Here is a 24,457-nt window from a genome sequence, read left to right as displayed (position 1 = left end):
GGGATCAAGATTCAGTCTGGGACACGCTAAAGTCGAGGTGCAATTAGACATCTAAATGGAAATGTTGAACGGGCAGTTCGGTGAGTCTGGGGACCAGAAAGGAGATATAAAATGAGCATCGTTGGCAGGCAGTGGGTGTTTAAAGCCATGAGACAGGATGAGATCGCCGAGGGGATGCAGATAAGAGAGAGGAAAGGCCTGGAGCCTGAATCCCAGGGCCCTAGGTTGTCAGCAGTCAGGGAAGCGAGGATGCCCCAGCCAGCGAGGCAGGAGAAGTGGATTCCAAGTGAGGGGAGGGGGTTCCTGAAAGACAAAGGGGCCACATGTGCGAATCAGGTGAGACCCAGCGAGACCACCTGCCTTAGCAATGGACCTGGCCAAGAGCAGTTTCCAAGGAGGGGTTTAAGGGGAATGGAAGCAAACATGTCAGGGACAGTGAGTATAGTTATCTTTTTGGGGGGAACCTTCTCTAGTTGTGGCGAGCGGGGGCTACTCTTCATTGCAGTGTGCGTGCTTCTCATTGCGGTGGCTTCTCTTGTTGCAGAGCCCGGGCTCTAGGCGTGCAGGCTTCAGTAGTTGTGGCGCACAGGCTTAGCTGCTCCGCAGCATGTGGGATCTTCCCGGACCAGGGATCAAACCCGTGTCCCCTGCATTGGCAGGCGGATTCTTAACCGCTGTGCCACCAAGGAAGTCCCAGTTATCTCTTTTTTAAAGTGTTCTCTAAAGAGGAATAGAGAAACGGGGCGATAGGTGGGGGAAGATGCGGAATCCGAGAGCTTTATGTTTTGATGCAGGAGCAGTATCAGCACCCAGATGGTGATGGTCCAGCAGTGAGGGGAAAACAAGATTGCCAGAGAGAAGGTGTAATTATATAACCTCTACGAGGAGGGAAATGACGCTTCGGGAGGCAGTCAGCAAGGGCTGGGATGGTGACTTGCCAAGGTCACTGGGCAGAACGTGACCCCCACCACGAACTCCGTCGTGTTACGCAGTGAGGACCAGCCTCTGCTCTGCCCATAAATGGCCACAGACCTGGAGCAGCTCTTGCCTCCCAGGGACAGTCAAAGCAAAACCACCTCCATCAATCAGCACCCAGATTAGATATGAACGGCTGAGGCCTTGCCAACCAGCTCCAGGTCTGACAGCTGCCTGGGAAGATCGGGAGGCTCTTACGCCCCAGCACGCCTCTGAGAGCTTCCACCAAGCCTCTGTGAGAGCGGCCACGTTGCTCACACACAGCCGTCCAAGGTCAGAGGACAGGGGACCCCACGGAACCCACCACAACTGGCCGGCAGAGCATCACAGCCAGGACCTATACAAAACTCAGAGATGGGATGGCCCAGGGATAAAAGTTCTCCCTCTCTCCTTACAGCTGCAGGATCTGCATGCTGGCCTATGGTGATACTGCACTTGAAAAAAAAAAGGGGGGGGGGCACAGTTACCCATACCCCCTTGCAATATGACTTTGCAACACTTCTCATTAAAGTGGAGCCTGTGTCCCCAGCCCTTCAATCAGGCTGGCCTGGTGACTTGCTTTGACCAACAGAATGTAGTGGAAGTGATGGCGTGCAGGGTGGGAGCCTGGGCCTCAAGGTCTGCGGGCTCTTACCTGCTCCCAGCCCCCTGCTCTGCTGCCCGGGAACAAGCACGCGCTCCCTGCTAGACTCGGGCTGGCCACGCAGCAGAGACCAGGCACCCTGGCCCCTGGACCAGCCAGTCTCAGCGGACACAGAGCTGACTCTGGGTGCATGAGTGAGCCCAGCTGAGATGGGAAGAATGCCCAGCGGATCCAGCCCGAAGGGCCACCCTGCAGAGTTATGAGCTTGATAAGTGGGGCTGCTTTAAGCAGCAAACATTAACTGATACATCCAATCGATGTCCACAGGTGACCAGGAAGAATTCAGTCACCACTGGTTGACAACACATCTTTGGTGAAGGATTATTCAATAAGACTTTAAACCTCAATTCTTGGCACAAGAGAGTGTGGGCTGAGGCCAAGCGTGGGAATGGAAGGCAAAACCCCGAGGGAAGGACCAGCAAGGGTGGGGTGGGCCCAGAGGTGCACATGCAGGATGGCACACCTGGGCAGCCCTCCGAACCACACCCCGTATCAGGCCTGCGACCCCACGCCTCTGCCCACCAGCCCGACACACACAGGCAGTTGCTCCCTGGAGCTCACATCACCAGTGCAACCCCAGATGACCCCTTCTCAAGAGGTCACAGGACCCCTGTTCACCAGAGTCTGGACGCCATGGTCCTGCAGTCTGGAAGCTACGATGAGGAACAAGGTGGACCTTCAGGCCAGTCATCCAAGTGGCGTGGGGAAAAACACGCCCTCCCCCACCTCCCACTGCCAACACAAGCTGGAGAAAGCTGCAGGGGAATCAGAGTCACAAGACAAGAGTAAGGGTTTCACTTAAATCAAGAAAGCAAAAGGAGACTTCAGAGCAGAGATGGAGGATATCGGTGACTTTGCTAACGATTTAGCGTGAATTTGAGAGGGCCCAGTGGAAGGTCTGGAATCATTAAATTCAGGGTTCAAATCCTGCCTCCTGGATTACTGGCCTACAGCTTCTTGACGTCCATGGTGACCCAGTTTCCTCACCTCTGCCTGTTCACGAAAGTTGAAGAAAATAAGGCATGAACAGTGGTGAGTGTAAAGTAAGTCAGCCAGGGCCAATTTGTTTCCATCCTACTGTTCTGACACCTGAAGTTTCAACCACCGCTTCTGATGATCAAAAATGTTTCAGGGCTTCCCTGGTGGTGCAGTGGTTGAGAGTCCGCCTGATGATGCAGGGGACGTGGGTTTGTGCCCTGGTCCGGGAAGATCCCATGTGCCGCGTAGCGTCTGGGCCCGTAAGCCATGGCCACTGAGCCTGCGTGTCCGGAGCCTGTGCTCCGCAACGGGAGAGGCCACAACACTGAGAGGCCCGCGTACCGCAAAAAAAAAAAAAAAGTTTCAATGACCATCGTATCTGCTCTTTCTGTCTCCTGAGTGCACTCTCTCTCGTCTCCCTCCCCACCCAATCTCTGGTTATGCAGTGCTAGCAGATTCCATTACTCCCAAGGAAAGAACCCAATTGTATATCATCCACCACAAGACCATGAGGCTCCTGACATTTTCTGAACCTTGCACATTTTCTTGCTCAAGCTTCTATCCTTGTCACAGCTCAATAAAGCCCAGTTTCACCTTTTAAAACAACTAAAGGTAAAACCCTAATGAGTCAAATGGGACAGCAACACCTACACCCCTGGGAGGGCTTGAACGAGTCAGTGGGTCCTGAGTCCCTCATGCTGTGAGAAGATGTTCCATAAATGCTCACTTCCTCCTTCTCCGTCCTCCCTCTTTAAAGGGGAGTAGTGAGCTCTGTGGGTGCCCTGAAGTGAATCTAATATTAGCTATTAGCGTGTGTGAAAGAGGAGAAGGCAAATAGTCTTGTAAGAGTAGAAGGAGGGAGAGAAGGAGGGAGAAAGAAACAGAGAGGCAATCAAAGGGAAAGACATCAGCCAGCCCTGCCCACTTCCACGGGATGCAGAGGTAGCCCTTTCATTCAGGGACACACCTGTCAGGCAAACAGATCTAAACAAATGCAAAGGGAAACTCATTCCAGCCACAAGGGCAACCTACCTTGTCCTTTGATGGTCAGCCAAGGACTGCCAGCCACCAGGAACCCCACCAACAGAAAGAAAAACATTCACAAACAGGACAACTAGATCCAAAGAAAATAGAGCTGTAGGATAAAGAAGGAAAAAAAAAATTTTTTTAATTCTAATTAGTATTTTCAGAGAGATTTAAGAGTAAGTTTCATTAGAAGACTACTTCAGTTAAAAAAATTAATACTGAATTTATTAACATCACAAATGTAGAACCTTATTTAAGTTCAGCTTATTAATCTCATTATTGTAATTATAAATCTACCAAATTTCAAGCAATTATTTTCAGAACGTTTTTATAACTTCATTAAATTCTCTTTATATTTGAAATTGCTACATTAATAAATTTATCATACTTTATCTTATTTATAAGCATTTCATGTATTCACCTGACTCCAAAAACCTTCCAAGTACTTAAGTATTTCCTTATTTAACCAAGGTTGATAAATCTAACTGATAAAACTTAAAATAATATGTATTTTCTATGTTAAATATTCTAATGTGGTTTATAAACTTAATAAGGTTTCAGCTTAAAATCACAAATCTAAATCAATTCTTCAATTATAACTTTTAAAATGAATCCAAGGCTAATTTATTAGCTAATTTAGTATGCCAAGTTATCTTAAAAATTCAAATAACTCGGAACTTCCCTGGTGGCACAGTGGTTAAGAATCCGCCTGTCAATGCAGGGGACACAGGTTCGATCCCTGGTCTGGGAAGATCCCACATGCCCTGGAGCAGCCAAGCCCGTGCGCCACAACTACCGAGCCTGTGCTTTAGAGCCCACGAGCCACAACTACTGAAGCCTGCGCGCCTAGAGCCCGTGCTCTGCAGCAAGAGAAGCCACCACAATGGAAAGCCCCCGCACCACAACAAAGAGTAGCTCCTGCTCACCGCAACTAGAGAAAGCCCGCGTGAGGCAATGAAGACCCAATGCAGCCAAAAATAAATATATTTACTTATTTAAAAAAATATACAAATAACCCCAAAATATTAGGACCATGAACTTGCTTCACTTCGATATTTATATTCAATTCTAAATTCAGAATCATCCTAGAGAATGATCATGTCCTTCTAAACAGTTTTTGGCCAAGCCTGAGTGCTGAATTAACCTGTGGGAGATTTGGTTTCTCCTAAACTTGTGGGTGTCCGATAGAGTGAAAATCTCAGCGTAGAGATTGTGCGAGCAGGTGTTCAGATGCTGCAGGGGACTTGGCGGGCTGTGGCTCTTTCTCGGCCGGAGTCCTGCTTCCCTGAGAGCCCAGGGTGTTTTGGCATCTGACCCTCAGGCCCAGCCCCCAGCTCCAGAATAGACCTCCCCCAGGGCTGCTCGCTGGGAAAGACACCTGACTTCTCAAACCCGAAGACATGGAGGGTCCTGGTGCCTCTACCCCTTCTCTGCTGAGGATCTGCCCCCTATCCAGGCTGGGCCCCTAGACTGGCCAGAGGCCTCTCAGTGCCTTCACTGGTCCTGGGAGCAGCCTCCCACACTCTGCCAGTTTGGACCTAGGAGTAACTGACTTACTGTATGAAAGAACAATTGGGGCCAGAGGAAACATATATTAGAATCAGAAGGCAAGTCCAGGACAAAGAAAGAGAACAGAAATAATCAAGCCACCAGGGGCAGCCCAGCTGCTCAGATTCTCTGCAGTTGAAGCCTTGGAATCTGTATTTTAAAAGCTCCTTGGGCCATTCTAGTTTTAAGAGTTATGAAACGTGGGACCTAAATTTGGCACCAAGCTTCCACGTGGCCAAAGCAAAAAGGGAAACATGTTACATGATACATAAAATAGTTCTTGTTGCCCAAAAGAGAAAATATACTGAAACTTTCCCCTGCACTTGTCTGTAAAATAGATTTCTTACATATTGGTGACTTGTAAAATAGGTGTAAAGAACATATAATCATTGATTCCCTGAAGTTCTTTCTTATGGTGGCCTTTGAGTAAAGCCTAAGGCACAGTCTGAAACACAGATGAGCAAAAGCAGTTCTGCAGGGACCAAGGAAACATGGGCTAAGCACGCTCTTCCTATTGGTCTGAATACATTCAAAGAGAGAAAACTTTTTAAAGCCTTTTGATGGCAGAATCTTTTTCAAACAAAACCTAATGTAAAACCTCAATATATAAAACAAATAAAAGTCAAGCAGCCCTAAGTGGAAAGGAGGCCCAAAACCCTGCGTTTTTGTCCTGCCCCTGCCCCTACCGGGTTCCCTGAAGCACCGCCGTCAGGGAAACTTACAGCTGTGACGGCAAACAGGTCTGATGCACTGTATGAACTCAACTGATTGGTAGTGGCCGTACTGAGTTGATAAGTATTTTGATAAATTGTTCGCATTAAGGGCCCCAAATCTTCACACCCTCACTGCAGTCACACCCTTATAAAGTGACTTTTTGAATCCTCCTTTCAAGAGTTGGTGTGATTTTCCCCACCCCTTAATTCTGAGTTTGGCTTAGGTTGTGATATAAGCAGAAGCTTCCAAAAGGGCTTGCAGGTTGCCATTTCTGCTCTTGCATCTGTACCTTTGTTACCAACCAGGGTCCTTGGACGCGTTTAATCAGTAGAAATTGATGAGGCCAGATGAGAATTTCAGGCAAGGCTCTATTGGGACTCGTGCTGCAGCATAAGGGAGCGAAAGCAAGTGATAAGTTGCCCTTGCTCACAAAGGGGGCTGGCCCCTTAAATAGGGTGAGGGTAGGGGCAGACTGGTGGGCTGGGCCGGAGGGGTGGCTTAGGTGATCTGCTCATCCTCTCGGTGGCACTGTGCACAGGGGGCATGTGCAAGTACCCTGCTTTTGCTCCCGGCACTTCAGAAGGGGCAGTTGGGTTTTGGTCTTTCTGTATCACATTGTTCATAGTTTGCCCCAGCTGCTCATGCACACAGTTTTTTTTAGTCCCTTATAGTTTCTTGTATTCTGTTGCTCCAGGAGAGTTTGTCCAGGTACAAGCACTGCAGCACAGGGTCCCAGGTCCCAGCCCATCTCAGATCCCTGGCATGGTGAGTAAATGGCCAAGCCAGGACTCGAAGCCTGGCAGGCTGGCCCCAGAGCCTGCACTCATAGCCAGCATGCAATGTCACCTCCCCAAGAGATTAGGGGAAATTAAGCTCTTTGGACAGATTCTTTCCCTGGGCCTAAACTAATCTTCAAATCCAACATGGCTCAATCCCAAAAGAAAAACACATCTAGGAAAGTAGGAGTGAAAACAGGGAAGGTCGGGGACTTCCCTGGTGGTCCAGCGGTTAACACTCCCTGCTTCCAATGCAGGGGACGTGGGTTTGATCCCTGGTCAGGGAACTAGATCCTGCATGCTGCACAGTGTGGCCCCCGCCCCTCCAAAAAAAGAAAGAAAAAGAAAACAGGGAAGCGATTCTTTCCAGTTGTACTCATTTCTGCTGGTGTATCCTGATCAGTTGTGATGTGTTACAAGTAATTGGTTCCTTAAAATATTAATATTTGTAACTAACTGACTTATAAAGCAAATTAAACAAAGTCCAGGTTCTGCCCATAATTCGGTTCCTCTTGTTCCCTTGTGTTCCCATATGCCTCAAGAGAGAAAGAAGTCTTTAAAAATTTTCCCAGTCTTAAAAAATTTTTTTGTTTTTAATTACAAAGAAGGTACTGGGGTACACTTTCTCTTCTTTCTTAATTCACTTGTCCATCCATTCATTCATTTATATTCGGTACATGCTTATTGTGTGCTTACTACATATGCTAGGTCATAAGGACACAACCATGGACAAGACACAATTTGCCTGGCCTCTTGGAGCTTTCATTCTAGTACAAAGAAAACAACAATTTTTACTGAGGGTAGGCAATACTTGATGCCATAAAAAAAACTAAAGGAGGATGTAGAATACAGATTGGGTGGAGGTGACCAGGGAAGACCATTATGACCACTATTGTGAATTAACTGTATATGCTTCTAGTTTATATTTATTAAAAATATGTGTATCTGGGCTTCCCTGGTGGTACAGTGGATCCGCCTGCCAATGCAGGGGACATGGGTTTGAGCCCTGGTCCAGGAAGATCCCACATACCATGGAGCAACTAAGCCCGAGCGCCATGGCTGCTGAGCCTGCGAGCCACACCACCTGAGCCCACGTGCCACAACTACTGAGCCTGCACTCTAGAGCCCGCGAGCCACGACTACTGAAGTCCACGTGCCTAAAGTGCGTGCTCCGCAACGAGAAGCCACCGCAATGAGAAGCCCGCGCACCACAACCAAGAGTAGCGCCCGCTCGCCGCAACTAGATAAAGCCCACGCGCAGCAACAAAGATCCAAATCAGCCAAAAATAAATAACTAAATTAATTAAAAAAGTGTGTATCTGGAATATGTAATAAATATATACTAAATATAATCACAGTGCATAGGAGACCTGCTTCTCAGAGGATGGGGTAGACATACTTTTCCCTAGTCCTCCCAAGTACAACTGAAAACCCTGGACACTGTATATAAAACAAACCTAAGAAGACTCTGAAAGGTGAAGAGGAGGAGGCAGACTGGCCAGGACGCTTGGGACCTGAGGAGTGACATGCCATGAGTTACCGAGGCTTTCTCTGCCTCATATACAGCAGACTTGGACCTGAAGAAACTGGCTACCTGGAAACCGGTAGCAAAGAACCAGGAAAGGGGCAGCCTAGCAAGACACAAAGCTTTTAGACAACCACGGCTCCACTCCAGCCACACACCAAAAAAAAACCTCCGGCAAAAAACAATGTGACTCCCCTCCCAACCCTGTCAGCAAAGGCCCAGTGGGGAGCCTAGACCTCTAACAACTGCCAAGCTATAAGGAAGGACCCAAAACTCATGCAGGGTGATGTCAGAGAAGGCTGAGCAGGAAGCAGGGACTTTCATCCCTGGTGGGTAGCAATGAGACCTCCCAATCCCACCCATCCCCATGATGTCAGCGGACACCATATGGGAAGCCTGGACTTCCACCCCCACCAGCAGCAACTAGGTCCCCTCCCCTTTCCTGCTGGGGTAGAGGGAGAGGAGGTCCAGGGGAGAGTGGACTTTCACTACCACCCAAAGGTAAAGAGGCCTCCCTCCCTACCACCCCTCCCATGGTTCAGTGGAGGTCTAGTGGGCAACTGTTAACTCTACATCCCCACCCAGCAGTGATGAGGAGACCCTCCCCACCTTGGGTGTCAATGAAGGCCTAGTAGAGAATCTGGATTTCTATCCCATCCTTTATCGGACAAAGACTTTAAAGCAGCCTGCATACATATTCTTCAATGAGCAGTACAAACATGCTTGAAATAAATGAGAAAACAAGGTCTCACCAAAGAAACAGAATATCTCTGCAAAGAAATGGAAGATATTAAGACCCAAGTGGGAATTTTAGAACTGAAAAATACAGTGACGGAAATTAAAAACTCAATGGACAGGTTCAACAGCAGAATGGAGGGGACAGAGAAAAGAGTCAGTGAACTTGAAAACAGAACAAGAGAAATTACTCAATCTGAACAACAGAGAGAAATTAGACTGGAGAAAAAAAAATGAACAGAGCCTCAGGGACTTGTGGGACTATAACAAAGGATCTAACATGTCATTGGAGTCCCAGAAGGAGAGCAGGGAGAGGAGAAAGAGGGTAGGGCTAAAAAAGTACTCAAAGAAATAATGACTGGGGACTTCCCTGGTGGTCCAGTGGTTAAGAATCCGTCCTCCAATGCAGGTGACGTGGGTTCAATCCCTGGTCGGGGAACTAAGATCCCACATGCTGCGGAGCAACTAAGTCCGCATGCCACAACTACTGAGCCCGTGTGCCACAACTACGGAGCCCACACACCACAACTAAAGAGAAGCCTGCACGTCACAACTAGAGAGAAGCCAGCCAACTAGAGAGAAGCCAGCATGCCGTGACGAAGAGCCCACATACCGCAACTAAGACCCGACACAGCCATAAATAAATAAATACTTTTAAAAAACCAAAAAAAAAAAAAAGGAAAGAAATAATGGCTGAAAAGTTCCCAAATTTGGCAAAAGACATAAACCTGTAGACTCAAGAAGCTGGGCAAACCCTAAGATAAACCTAAAGAAATCCACATCAAGACACTACATAGTCAAACTTCTAAAAACTAAAGACATCACTTTATCCTGCAAAAATATTTTTTTTCGCATGTGTCAGTTTTCACTAAGTTATGCTACAGTAACAAACGATCCCCAAATCTCAGTGGCTTATAATAATAATAATTTCTCACTCTGTTACACGTCTGGTCAATATGACACTATCCCAGGGTCCAAGCTAAGGGAGAACCCATTAACTCAGTCTCATGGCAGTGATAAAGCAGCAATAGCTGAACTATGCAAGGGCTCTTAAAACTGCTGCTCAGATGTGGCAAAGTCATGTCCACTCAAAACTCATTGACTAAAGTCACACAGCCAATCTCAGTGTTGGTGGAGAAATGTATTTCCACCCACTACAACAGTACATACTTCGAAGTCAGATAACGAAGTATGTGGATGCATAACCCAAATATAGGGAGGGAGAGAAGAATTGGAAACAACAATCCAATCTACCACAATCTGCTCACTGGGTCATAAGGATTCATTTCCTTCCTGGCTGCCCATAAACTACATTAATTAATGCTCCCAAAGACTTCCCAAAAGTCTCACCCAATCATAGCATCAGACATAATGTCCAGGATCTCATGAGGCACACTGGATCCTGAGTTAACTTTTCTTGGAAACCTGGAATGAAAAAGACAAATGATATGTCCTACTCACTCCCAACACACAGTAGTGGAAAGAGAAATGACAGACATGGAAACACACTACACATTCCCCATTTAAAAGGGGAGGGCAGCCCAATCTGGGTGTGAGGTAAGCAAGAAGCAGCCCTCCTGCAGCAGGGGAATAAGCAATTGGAAAATTATAAGAGATGTACCCATAGCTGCATTTTAACTGCATTTAATCGTCAGAGTAAAATTTTAAATGGCCATATTGTTTACTAAGTGTCATATGTTCACACATGTTTGGCATTTGGACACTTCTGAAGAACGTAACAAACAACAAAGCCTGACTAAAGAGGATCCCAAAGGAAGGCACCAGGAAATTATTATTACAATGGCCGGAGGATGGAAAGAATGTCGCGGCCTTGCCTGCACCCTCACCCGCCCCCACACTGCCACCACGGAGAGTATGCTTCAGGCATAGCTATTTCAATGCAGCTTTAACACTTTAACCAAATATGGGTGAAGCCCAGCTTTGAAACGTAGTGTTCTAAGAGTGTACTGACTCTGAATGCTCACCCATGCGTCACATCTTTGGAATGTTTGGGGAAAGGGTGCCAGACAAACCTGGCACACAGTCTTCTGAAGTGTGTCCGTGTTTGGCAACCAAAGGCTGTTGAGAAAAAGACAGGTTGGTCCTGGATTGTTCTTTCCAGTGTGCTTACAATATGAATAGCAAGACCGTCATGGAGTACTGAATGAAAGTGACTAATTACACACAACCTAAATGTTCAACAGTAGAGAACATGGCGTTAAATGATGGAATATTGAGGGTAAAATATTAGGCAATTAAAAATGTTTTCACAAGGGGCTTCCCTGGTGGCGCAGTGGTTGAGAGTCCGCCTGCCGATGCAGGGGACACGGGTTCGTGCCCCTGTCTGGGAAGATCCCACATGCCGCGGAGCGGCTGGGCCCCTGAGCCATGGCCGCTGAGCCTGCGCGTCCGGAGCCTGTGCTCTGCAACGGGAGAGGCCACAACAGTGAGAGGCCCACATACTGCAAAAAAAAAAAAAAAATTCCAAATGCTTAGCCATTCAGCTCTCTTGACAAATAGTTCCTCATTATATTCACCCAGATACAACATAAATTCTTAACTATTTTGAAATAGATTTCAATTTAGGAAAAAACACAATAAGCACATTTTATATAGTAAATAAACTTTATTTATCTGTTCTTCTGAGATGACATTGCCAACAGTCACAGATTTGCATACGATACAGTTATGTATTGACTATTTACAATTTACAGTAGTATTTTTTCCTCTGAAAAATATAAGTACAAAAGCTAAGTAAACAATGAGGTACTGCCATTTGGATTTATCATATGTCATAGCTTAAAGAACTAGTCTTTAGCAAATATTCAACAAATCAATCTGGATAAAATAGTCAATTAAATGCTCTAATATATCAGGAAAAAGTCCACTAAGTTCCACCTCAAAATGTATTGCACAAGTCTTTTAAAAAAATCACCCTAAAAATAAATAGGAAAGGCAAGCAGTTCTTTAAAAAGAGGGACAAAAAGAATGGAAGAAAGGAACATTAAATGAGCCCATAAATCAGGTTAAGTTATTCAAAGTATCTTTTAAACAACACAAAACTCTTCCCAACAGAAAAACTGAAGAATCCCCCCCCAAAAAACTATCACCGTTTCTCCACTGATATAATCTATTTTAAAGGCAGTCTGCAATCTTTCTGTGGCCAAAGTCAGATTTTTCTTGGTCTTCTGGCTACATGAGGGGCCCTGAATAACAGCTTCGTTCTCTAAGAACAGCAAACGTGCACAGTTTTTCAGGCCTGCCCAGCATCACTCTCCCCACTTCTTCAAGATGAAGGCCGGAGCCATGACTGGAAAAGAAAAAGGGTTAGGATAAAGAAAGAAAGAAAATGACATATGTATACTACTATGTATAAAATAGATACCTAACAAGAACGTACTGTATACCACAGGGAGCTCTACTCAATGCTCTGTAGTGACCTAAATGGGAAGGAAATCTGAAAAAGAGGGGATATATGTATCTGTGTAACTGATTCACTTTGCTGTATACCTGAAACTAACACAACATTGTAAAGCAACTATACTCCAATAAAAATTTAAAAAGAAAGGAAGGAAGGAGGGAGGGAGGAAGGGAGGGAGGGAGAAAGAAAAACCTTTTAAAGCTAACTTTCGTGAGAGTTATTTTTTCAAGTTAAAGTAAAATTATATCAAGATTATATTCTATGGTCTGAGGACTGAAGCAGAAATATTCTAAATATTAAATCCTAAAGGAATCTTCTAAAAATTACTGTTCTTGGAATGACCTTTTAGTCAGCAGTCCTGGCAAGCAGTGTTTTTAAGTGAAATCTGGAACTGCAACCTTTCAGCACATATTGAAGGCTACCAGGTCATGACTGGAGAAAGCCAGGAGTAAACGTGCTGACATGGCAGAATCTCACAAGAACGCAGACTGGATTTAAGAGGACAAAAGTTTCTTCCTTTTTCCCTAATGTAATGATTTTTCTACATATTGCAGTTCTGCCAGGATGCCAGGCATGGTGGCAGAGGATAACAGCATTTTGGTGTGAAAAAGCTATGTATGCCTCGTGAAATTAACAAACTTAATTTTAAAACCATAAGCTGCTATGAAACATGATGCTAAAACTTCCTAAAAAGGTTTCTCTAATTAAGATGCTAAAAGCCAGTGGTCAAATCAAGTATGAGGTTAAAAATGCATAAAAATAAAACACCAAAAAAGATTAGGTAATAGAGACAAACTTTTCAAATATATTTTAGTTCTACAGAGAGTATCAAGGTCTTCTCAACTTGTAAATGAACAATATAATCCACCACTCGTGATCTATCTCCAAGAGTTTACTATTTATAAAACTTGTTCAACACTCATGTTAGTCCTAGATACGTAGAGAAGATAAGAAAAAGATCTCCTATGACATTTAAAGCCCTTTGTCAGTTATTACTTTCAAACGTTAGCTTGCACTGTTGCAGGAAAAGGAGTTCACGCATGATTCAATGATGCTGCACAATGTCAATGTCATGAGAGACCCAAAAAAGGCTGGGAGAACTTTTCTAGTTCAAAAGAAACCTGAAGAACATGACGACAAAATGCGATGTGCAATCTTTCAATGTATCCTGGAATTTTAAAAATTATGAGACATTATTTGGAAAAATGGGAAAATGTGGATATTTACTATATATTAGATAAGAGCATTGTGTTAATATTAGATTTCCTGAGAGTCGTAACTGTATTGTATGTAGGAAAAGGCCCTTGTTCTTAAAGATACTTGGTAAAGTATTTAGTTTATGTTTGCAAGTAACTGTCAAATGCTTGCAAGCACCATTTTTGCAAGCAACTGTCAAACGTCACAGAGGGAAAAATATATATGGAGAGAAAGCAAGAGTGAGAGCAAGTGAGAAAATTTGGCAAAATGTTGATAACTGGTAAATGTAGGTGGAGGGTATATGGATGTTCATTGCACTATTTTTACAAATCTTGTTTGAAATTTTTCAAACTAAAAGCTGAGGAGACAATCAACGGAAATGCTACAGAGTATACCTTTCAAGTGATAAATGATACTATTTAAATGCAATAACAAGCATGATACAGTATTTGTAATATTATAAACAAAGGTAAATGTTACGACTTATTGAATTAGATTTGGGATTTACAAGACTAATGACAGTTTTAGATAATCACTAAGGCAACTGACATTAAAAATAAAAATGAGATTCAAATGTAGGCAGAAAGGATATTTAAAGCAAAAACGTTAAAAAATGGTATATATTAACATTTTAAAACTTGATACTGTTAGTTGAACACTAGCTTAATAATCAGAGAACCTTTAATTTAATTATAATTAAGTTCTACAGATTGTGATCCAGCTTATTTGTCACTTGTGAAAATTCTTGCAAAGTTTGAGGTAAAGACGTACCCTAAATTTTTAGGGGTGCTAAATCACACTAACAGCATGGATAATATGTGGAGGTGATGGGAGGGGTGTTTAAATGTGAGGACAGCCAACTGTGTCCAAACTTTTTAGATGCCTCCCCCTCATTGTAATAATATGTTAATTAAAAACAGCCACATTCAATTAGAGCAGGCTGCCTAAGGGTCTCCTCCTCAGGACAAATGTGCTACTTCGTCATACTGCATGATCCCAGGAAATAACAAAACTGCCATTTATTTTAAAACCAATTTTACTAGTGCTCATTATTTCAGATTAGCCTTGACTCTAAGAAGGTTTTACAATATTTTACATTCTGGATTCGTGAAATACATCACTTTTATCTAGAAAACGATTTTTCATTTTTCTCTCATAATCTTTATTAACTTCAAAGACCATTCTTGAGAAATAAAAAACAAAAAGGAATGTAAAATACATAAAGATTTTTTTGGATTCTTTAGCAAAATTTCAAAGACCAATTCTGAAACTTTCAACTACTGTTGAAAGAACTAAAATTTCCTAGAATTATGTAACATTTACTGGTGGTGATTATTAATCTATATATTATTAATCTATAAAGCAAAATTAACAGAAAATCCCTATATTAACCCATAGCATAATCATATTTTCATTAAACAAAAGAGCAAAAGAACTCCAGCATAATGGTTAGTATCATGCAATACATTTAATTTTTGCAGAAAAGACAAAAGACATATTATTCTTCACTCACCACATGCTAACTAAGCACAGACTGACGGTTTACTCAGAAGATACCACTGCGAGGTGAAGTATACTACAAAGCCAGGAAGAAAAAAAGCTTATTGGATTAGTTTTAAGACAACATAACACAGAGATTATATGTGTATATGAACTTCAAAGGATTAGACAGAATGTACTTAAATTTTTCTCACATCTCCCCAAATCAAGGGAGGATGGGCTTAGGAATCTGTAATAGCTCCCTTCCATCCTAAGTAAATATAACACTATGTAGTGGAGATTTTACTTGGAACTTTAATTTAAAAGTTTAAACAACACAATTAAAGATGTACTTTACACCTTACGTACATATTTATATGCTAGACATAATTAAGTCATGATTATTTAATTTATAAAAGGATTTCTTTCATAATTCCATTAAAGCACACATTACAATTTGATTTACATAATTTCAATTTACCACCAAAAATCTGGGGGGAAATGTTGATGAATGTGAATATAGTGTGTCTATGTGTTGAATCATCATTCCTAAAATATGTCAATTTTATCAATGAATAACTCTTGCATATCAACAGTATATCAGGAATGGTTTCAGGAATGATAACCCAAACCACAGTTTCTATTCAAGGGGACCCAATATCTGCAAACACACTTTTACTATAGCAACCTCCTTAAATAAATTCTATGTCCTATTTAACATGGTCATAAACCAAGATTATTAATTAGCTTCCTGATTTGCTTTAAAACAGCATCAGCAAAAACAGTTGTTTATAAAATCTGAGTCTATTCTTAGTGTAACCAACCTCAGAAGCATCATTTTATTTATCTTTTATATTTCATGTACAGTTAGTAAGGAACAGCAAGATCAAAAGACAAAGTAGAAAATATCTGCAACACACAACACAATAAGGCTAACATCCTATTGGAAAACTGGCAAAAGCATGTGAAATATATGTATGCTCCCTGTGTCTATGCTTGTTAAGTACTGAAAAACCGAAATAATCTAAGTGTCCATGGATAGGAAATTGATGAACTCAGCTGTAGGACATCCATATAATCAACCAATCAAAGAATAAGGTAAATCAGTTTGTAATGAGGTGGAATTATATAAAAATAAGTGAAAAAAGCAAGCCATTGCATACTCTCATTTTTATAAAATAAAATACTTAAATGATAAAGGAATAATTATAAATACATAATTATAAAGCTGGGGGGTGTTCACCACACCATTAGCAAACATGACCTTGGCAAGGTGGAGACAGCTGGGAGGCTGAAAATCATGAAGATCTCCCCTTCTATGTAATGTTTCTGAACTGTTTGCAATGTTTTTTCGCAATGATCACATATCATGTAATTCTAACAATATCAAGAGGTGAAACCACTTTTAAGATAACAAATATATGTTTTACACGTGCAGTGTTTTTCACTATGCATCATTTTTATGTGCGTTTGTTTCTTGAATCCACCTTGCATGCATCTACTGAGACCACGCAAACGGAAAGGTAAACCTCAACTAGAATGGAGAACTTTTATACCTAACAGTGCTGAAAAGTTCTGATGATTTTATTAATCTGGAAGAGATTTTTAAAATTTCAGCCAAAAGGAGAGAAGTCAGAAACATTAACTTAAGTACAAGACTGGTCTAGAGTAAAGACTGGTCAAGAACTTGACACAACACAAAGGATCAGCATGAAAGCAAAGCAATAACAAAGTCAACAGAAGATCAATCTTTAAAAATGACTAGAGTGGATGAGAAATGAAAACATGCCTAATCTTTCTCATCAGAATAGAACAATTTTCTTTTAATGGAGTCATCAAGAAAATAGCCATCCAGTTTAAACGTGTCATTAAGTTTGTTAACATTCTAAAGAGAAAAGTATATTCCTAGAAACACATTTTAAAAGAGATTTCTATATAACAAAAGAACCTCTCAATTCCAAGAGATGATTTAGCACCTGATTAAAATAAACTTTCTTACTGTAATTATCCTAAATAAATAACACTCTCTTTAAAAAAAAAAAAAGTCTGATGGTGTACTTCCAGGGCAGTCTTATTCAATTAGACAAGCTAAAGACTTCCGTATTGGGACTTCCCTGGTGGCGCGGTGGTTAAGAATCTGCCTGCCAATGCAGGGAACACGGGTTCGAGCCCTGTTCCAGGAAGATCCCACATGCCCCGGAGCAACTAAGCTCGTGCGCCACGACTACTGAGCCTGCGTTCTAGAGCCCGAGTGCCACAACTGCTGAGCCCACATGCCGCAACTACTGAAGCCTGTGTGCCTAGAGCTCGTGCTCCACAACAAAAGAAGCCACTGCAATGAGAAGCCCATGCACCGCAACAAAGAGTAGCTCCCTCCCCGCTCGCCAAAACCAGAGAAAGCCCGCGTGCAGCAACAAAGACCCCACATAGCCAAAAATAAGTAAAATTAATTAAAAAAAAAAAAAGACTTTCATATTCACTCTTGCTCCCACCCTGAAACTCAAACATCCAGTCTACTCTTGCCATTTACACTACCTAAACCATCACAAATCAGGCACAATAAGCTAAAAACTGAGAGGCGGGAAGAGGCTGCTCTAGGGAACACAAAGGTATGTGCATTTGGTATGTGCACTTTCTGTAATTTCTGCCTGCTGCATGTAAGACAATTTTTTCCCACTTGAATGAAATCTAAAACTTTAAAATTTACAACTAACTTAATACTTTAGAGGAAAAGAAACCTTAGAGATAGACTAATCCAACATACTTGTTTTAGCAATAAGGGCCAGAAATATGCAAAAGGTTTGCTCAAAGTTACACAGGGGCTGAGCTGTTGAGGGCTAGCTCTCACCAAGCAAAGCTGCATGTGGTGGCACTCAGAGGTGCTGAAACTGGAGATGGGACATGTTTTGAGCTCGTTTCATTCCTATAAAGTGACCTGACTGTTGTAGTGAGGTCTTTCATGGTTTATCTTACACACATTATTGGTTAACCTTTCCAAGTCTCACCTTCTAGGAAAGACTTGTTCTACTCATCACTACATGTGGCTCAGGAACCACCACCACCAGTCCCACCGTGATCACAAAACCCCAGCGCGGGCACTATACGTACTTTGGTTCTCCAACAATCCTAACAAGATAACGTTAGCTTTGTGAAGAAACAGAGGCTCTGAGACTTGTGTGTGCACTTTCTTTAACTTCTACCTGCTGCATAGAAGATAATTTTTTCCCACTTGCAAGAAATCTAAAACTTTAAAATTTATAACTAATTTAATACTTTAGAGGAAAAGGAACCTTAGAGATAGAATAATCCAACATACTTTTGTGAAGAAACAGAGGCTCTGAGACTTGTCAAATGAAGGACTAGTATTCCTTCTCTATACATTGTGACCCTCAAGTAAACCAGACTTTACTTATGCTCTATAATTTACTCTTACTTGACAGATAATGGTTTCTCATCTATGAAATACATTCTTCAAATTAGGTTAAACTCTGAAACCACTTGTTAAATAATAACTGTTGTATTCTGTAGTGGGGTTTTTCAAATAAACAGTATAAAAGTCACTAAGGAGAGGGGAGATACGGTAAAGAGGGGACATACTGAAAAATACCTTACCAGCAGTCATGGACAGTTTTCGATCAATGCCACAAAGCAAACATATAATCATCAGGGTCATAAAGCAAAGTTTTTAGAAAGTATTCCTCCTCTCATACCTGTTAAATAATGTAAATGCTGACGTGGCTGCATACCCTCAGCAAAACGTGCAATCCACACTCTCTCAAGCATCCCAAATACTAACGGACAGGGGAGGGAGCTCTGCAATATGACGGGGTTTGTTTGGTTTACTTATACCAGCTTTGTAGCCCCCAAACCTACAATAACAAAATAGTCAGTACTGTTGATTTTTAATAGAGGGGAAACTGTAGCTGCGGTTACAACAAATTACAGAAATGGTCCATCTGGAACATATATTTAAAACTAATGTGACTAAATAGCTTTTAAACAATTATTTAATAAAACCCTAAAAAGCTCTGCTTTCTACACATATAGGTATCTTTCTATTGGATACTTCCATAGAAAAAGAGAAGTCACTATTCTTAGCAGTGTTTTGCTCTAATCAGCTACAGTTCATTGGGGTATGAAACAAGTTATAATTTCTTTAGGAGGCTTGTTCAAAGACAATGATTCTTACCACTTATTTTATGAATGACAGCAATCTTGAGGCAAATGTGACTATGTTTCAACTTTTTCAATCAACAGTAATCTTAATTTTCCATCAAATAAGGAAACAATCATGAGTCACTCTATCTTGTACCAAAAATCTCTTTATGCTGACAAAAGGTGACTCAAATTGATAAGTCATCTTTGGGATCTCCCTCACTTCATGCTCACTATAACTTAGTTCATCTTTCCTAAGCATCTATTTTTATTATTTGAATTACATTACTTAAGCATATCTTTTATTCATGTATGAATGAAGATGCTACCCCTTCCCCTTCCCCCTAAAATTAAAGGTTCCACAAGGGCAACAATCATATCGTCCATGTCTTCAATTTTCCTACATTTGCCATAACAAGTAAGATGTTACAGAAAAAAAACAAACAAACTTTTTGGCCAACCCAACAGAAGAGAAGTAGGTGACTGTCAACTGAACTCATTCATTAAGCAAAAGATAATGATGGATGAGACTCTGCTTAAAATAGTAGTAGAAAAAAAAAAAAAGTAGTGGAAAGAGTGGGACTTTCTTTCTGGGCAGGTCAGCCTCTGGGATAAGGAAGGATTATTTCAGGAAGTCAGTCACCACTTCATCCTTATCTAGAACGAATACCATTTTATTCACAAAAGAAGAGTGTAAAGCTTTTCAAAGATTTCTTTTTAATTAAACTTAAGAGGGCTTCCCTGGTGGCGCAGTGGTTGAAAGTCCGCCTGCCGATGCAGGGGACACGGGTTTGTACCCTGGTCCAGGAAGATCCCGCACGCCGCGGAGCGGCTGGGCCCGTGAGCCATGGCCGCTGAGCCTGCGTGTCTGGAGCCTGTGCTCCGCAACGGGAGAGGCCGCAACAGTGAGAGGCCCGCGTACCGCACAAAAAAAAAAAAAACCTTAAGAAAGAAACTTTTCCATCCACCTTAAAAGGTTTTTAGATGGTTCACTATTTACATGTAATCAATTCGATTAGTTTCCTTCAAGACAAACCAATCTAAGGCTGTATGTGTGTGGGGGGGGTGAGGGGGAATGTTTCCTACCACATTTGCCAAAGCAGTGACTTAGGATGAGTCTATACTATATTCTAAATCCTGAAAAAATGTAGCCCAACAGTAAGATGAGAGGTTGGCTATATCCCAACATCAAGATAAAAAAGAGGCTACAGGAGAATGAATAAAGATAATAAAAGCTTTCTATTTACATCCATCATTTTAAAATATTTTCTTAAACTGGACTATAATGACAGAATTGTGTCAACGGGCTCAAACTGCATTGGAGATTTTTATTTTCATAAAGACACAGTTGTTTACTCAGTGAAGAGGAAAACCACTCTGAGTGGACTATAGATTATAGAATTGGATGTTTTGCTATAATTTAAAACAACATTCTCTCTACTGATGAAGGGCATACATTATAGTTACATACTTCTTTATCAAAAATATCTATAACCAGAAATAACTACAGAGGTATGACAATATTTTTCAGACCACTAGATAGCATGGAGAAATGCTTCACCAAAAAAAACAAAGGCTAACCAAAATAACTGCAACTGTCCCAGAAAATATACAATAGGTAAATAATATAGTATACAATGGAGTATTGGGACAAAAGTCAGGGATGCTGGGATGACTTTAGAGGAAGCCAGAAAGAGGTCAGAACATGCAATGGGTCAAAGGAGAGGAACTTCATAGATGGCTGATAAGTGCTGGGGTTATTTAGCCTGGAAGGTAAAAGCCCTCCATCCAGGCCATCTGTGGGTTCTTGGTTGAGTTCCATGGGTTAGAACCAGAACAGATTGGTGACCACAATAGAAAGGGAGACTTGGGATCAAGATAAGCCAGAATTTTTGTAAGAAACACACAGTCTGTAGAGATAAGATAGGATTTTTTTTTTTTTTTTTTTGCAGTATGCGGGCCTCTCACCGCTGTGGCTCCGGACGCGCAGGCTCAGCGGCCACGGCTCACAGGCCCAGCCGCTCCGCGGCATGTGGGATCCTCCTGGACCGGGGGCACGAACCCGTGTCCCCTGCATCGGCAGGCGGACTCTCAACCACTGTGCCACCAGGGAAGCCCAAGATAGGATTCTTAAGGGTAATTACTTATTGACTTAGTCCTTCTTACTGGAGATATTCAGACATGGGCTAACCCATCACTAAAGAGTAGATCTTTGTTTGATTTAAATAGGAGAGTGAAAAAAACAGCAGTACTGGGATCATGAAATAGGTAAAGAAATTGGGGGAAAGATGTGGAAGAGCTACAGGCTATTAGCAAGACAAGAAAAGGAAGCAGAAAGAGACAGCTAAGGGCCAGACAGGAAAACAGCACAAATTTCATACTATGCTTAGAATGGATCTTCTTACTGTATTATTGGTTCAGCACAAAAAGAAGTTAGGCAAAGGGAATTTTGCATAATTTATGAAGTGTGTGTTTGTTTCATTTCAGTCACAGCTGACTTGACACAAAGGTTTCTAAGAATTCAGTTATCTACATTTCCCTTGCAGGGTATATGTCAAAAGCTCAAAAAATGCTTAAACTCTTATATCAGAATTATTGTACTTAGAAATCAAGCGAAGTAGAATAAGGAATTGTAATCTACAAAACACCTAACATCATGATATCATTCGGTTTAAAAAATTATTACTGGATATACCAGAACAAATGCCTTTTCCATCCTTCCCATAAAGAGCCCAAGTTCCAGAAATCTCATATAGCACATACTGGTGTCAACCTCATATATACTATTAAATAAGACTGTTCTTTCCTTGAGAGCATCCATTCAGATCTGCCCTCAGTTTAATTTTCTTAATGTAGTTTCACTCTCATTTTTCAGGCTATAGTACAATAAAGATGAAAACTTTTAAATTTCTCTTACCAACTCAAAGTCTCTGTAAATGAGACAGAATGTAAATGGATGAGATAAAGTTGTCATCTATCTGTAGCCTATTCTTTAAGCTTACCATGAGCCGAGCATCTTCTCTTTCCAAAATTTTCTGAGTCTGATCATCAGGGAACTTCAGTACAGTGGTTATAACCTTTGCCATGGTCTACAAAAAAGACAAGAGACGATCACTAGACAGTGGAGCAGATGGGTCTCACCCCATTCTGACATGTTCTGCTGGTGGAATTCTTTAGTGCTCTCAATGGAAGCCACGACCAAAGAAGTATGATGTGAAGGTACTGGTCAAGGAAATAACAGCCAATGCTAGAATTTCAATTTGAAAGGATCCCTCACAAGGTCTGGGTTGATATTATTTTAAGAAGATGTATTGACAATAGCATGAAGCTATATACAGTTCTAATGCTCTTGGCCCTCTGTCTTATTAAAATGAAACTTTATTACTCATTCATTTTATAAGGCTTTTTATTTGTAGAAATCTACCTAGTAAGTGATGTATTGCCAAAACATATGCTCTAAACAATCAGATTTAGAGACTCCCAAGTTCAGCTTGAACTAAATCACATCATATATCTCATAAACACGGGCTACTGCATGAACATGAACATGCTTATAGGTATTTTTTTAATACATGCAGCACATCAGCCTAATAGAAATACAAATTACATTTTAAATAAACACAAGATGTTTTGTTTGGTAGAAAACAGGATGAATCAAAACATTACACATGGTGGCTTGCAAACAAGATCATAAACTGTGCGATCTCAATAAATATACCGTAAGTCAGACTGTCACCCATAAGCTCGTGGAAAATTCTCCTCAAAGGTTGAAATTCCCTATTTTGTATCAAGATGAGATGGTTTGAGGGAGACAGAGAGGAAAGAAGATACCACTTATGAAATAAGTAGGATAACAAGTTCAGTGCTTACATACAAATTCAGGTACTAGTGCTCTCCTGAGGATTAGTAGTAGTACTACTTACTGTAGTGCTACAGAGGATGGAAGGCTCACCAGAAAGCTGACTCTAACATTCTTTGCTCATAGTTACAAGACTGTGTGTGTTTATGGCAGGGCGGGGAAGAATGTGTGACTACAGAAGGTCACTGAGCAAAAGATGACATAATAGAGTTAACTAAAATTTTAGGAACACACATCATTAGAAAAAAAGTATAATTATTTCCAGGAAGGAAAAGAACTGACATTTAAAAAAATTCTTATTATGTGCTAAGCCTAGGCAAGGCACTTTACATATTTCTAATACTTATTTCAACTAGCAGATCAACTAATACTATTCCTCAACCACAAACCCCACAAAGAGCAAGATTTTAGTTTCAGCCCTCCTTCCTTCCTCATCCTTTAAATTGTATTGCCTAGATAGAACAGAATCTTCTGTGCTAAACTGAAGTCTAGAAACCAAGCGTATATGTGGCATGAAATGGGAAGAGAAATATGAAATAGCAACTATTTCAATATTCTTTTTATTAGCACTCTGGAAATTTTAAATGGTTTCTGGTATACTGGTATACTATCTATGAAGACTGTTTTTAGGAAGTACCAAAAATCTAAAATTCAGGGATTCACAATTATAGGGAACATTTCTTTAATTTCAATAGCTTAACAAGTTCAGAACCCAAAATCCCATTTATATTCACTATGAAACTGCATAGTGCACATCAAGGCACAAACATGTCTGTCAAAACAAAAACAAAACAAAACAAAACAAAAAATAAATCCCAATGTGGCTAGTTGCCTCTTCACACTTCTAGACAATATTAAATGGGAAACCCACCTCTAAATTCATCCCTGATGCAGCATGTGCAGTTGATTACCTAGTAAAGACTTAAAAGTTCTTCCCTGACTTGTCAGAAAACACTTTAATGGAAAGCCCAGGCTCTCTGCTGAATCTTGGGAAAGAAATCAGACTGTCTACTCTACATTGTCTACATACAATGTCCTTAGGTCCTGGGAAGTAAGGAAAAGTTCAAATGAGCCACCTGGTTTAGAAGTGGCCTCTCCTGCCATGTTTTCTTTAGGGAGAGTCAGTAAAGGGTAGAATGAGAAACACTTTCTATTGAAAAGGAGAACAGGCTGAATTTAAGCATCAAAAATAGCATGGAGGCTCAAAACCCAAGAAAAAGAAAGTGCAAGGACAGAAGAAAGAAGGGGAGTTTACTTAACTTCGTACTATAAGAATGTGTATCACGTATGTGGTCTTAAAATCATCTGCCTCATCAAATAGGGAACACTGTGTGCAAAAGCAGATGAAGAAAGACAGGTGGGATGACATACAGATCCTACTGGACAAGAAACAATGGCAGATGGTGATCAAATCACAAAGGCCACA

At 41.4% G+C, this 24,457-nt stretch overlaps 1 protein-coding gene across 6 annotated transcripts in view; it reads right to left on the bottom strand.

Moving 5' to 3' along the window:
• Nucleotides 1-24,457, bottom strand: part of GOLGA4 (golgin A4) — a 117,890-nt gene that overhangs the window by 2,219 nt on the left and 91,214 nt on the right. For 2 of the 6 annotated variants that reach the window (XM_024756808.1, XM_024756832.1), the window contains 3 exons: nt 22,175-22,261; nt 10,906-10,999; nt 10,321-10,345 (listed from right to left, as the gene is read on the bottom strand). In XM_024756808.1, the coding sequence (XP_024612576.1) occupies nt 10,913-10,999; nt 22,175-22,261 (174 nt within the window). In that variant the 3' untranslated portion in view covers nt 10,321-10,345; nt 10,906-10,912. Of the gene's footprint in view, nt 1-3,628; nt 3,732-10,274; nt 10,346-10,905; nt 11,000-11,532; nt 12,231-15,051; nt 15,115-22,174; nt 22,262-24,457 lie in introns of those variants that run through there. The other 4 variants (XM_024756835.1, XM_024756815.1, XR_003004756.1 and 1 more) reach the window with 4 other exon arrangements.

Source organism: Neophocaena asiaeorientalis, unplaced genomic scaffold (assembly GCF_003031525.2).
Source record: "Neophocaena asiaeorientalis asiaeorientalis breed wild unplaced genomic scaffold, Neophocaena_asiaeorientalis_V1.1 scaffold265, whole genome shotgun sequence".
NCBI classification, from domain to species: Eukaryota; Metazoa; Chordata; class Mammalia; order Artiodactyla; family Phocoenidae; genus Neophocaena; species Neophocaena asiaeorientalis.
Note: the sequence above shows the minus strand (reverse complement) of the source record. Positions and strands in the feature narration are given on the sequence as shown.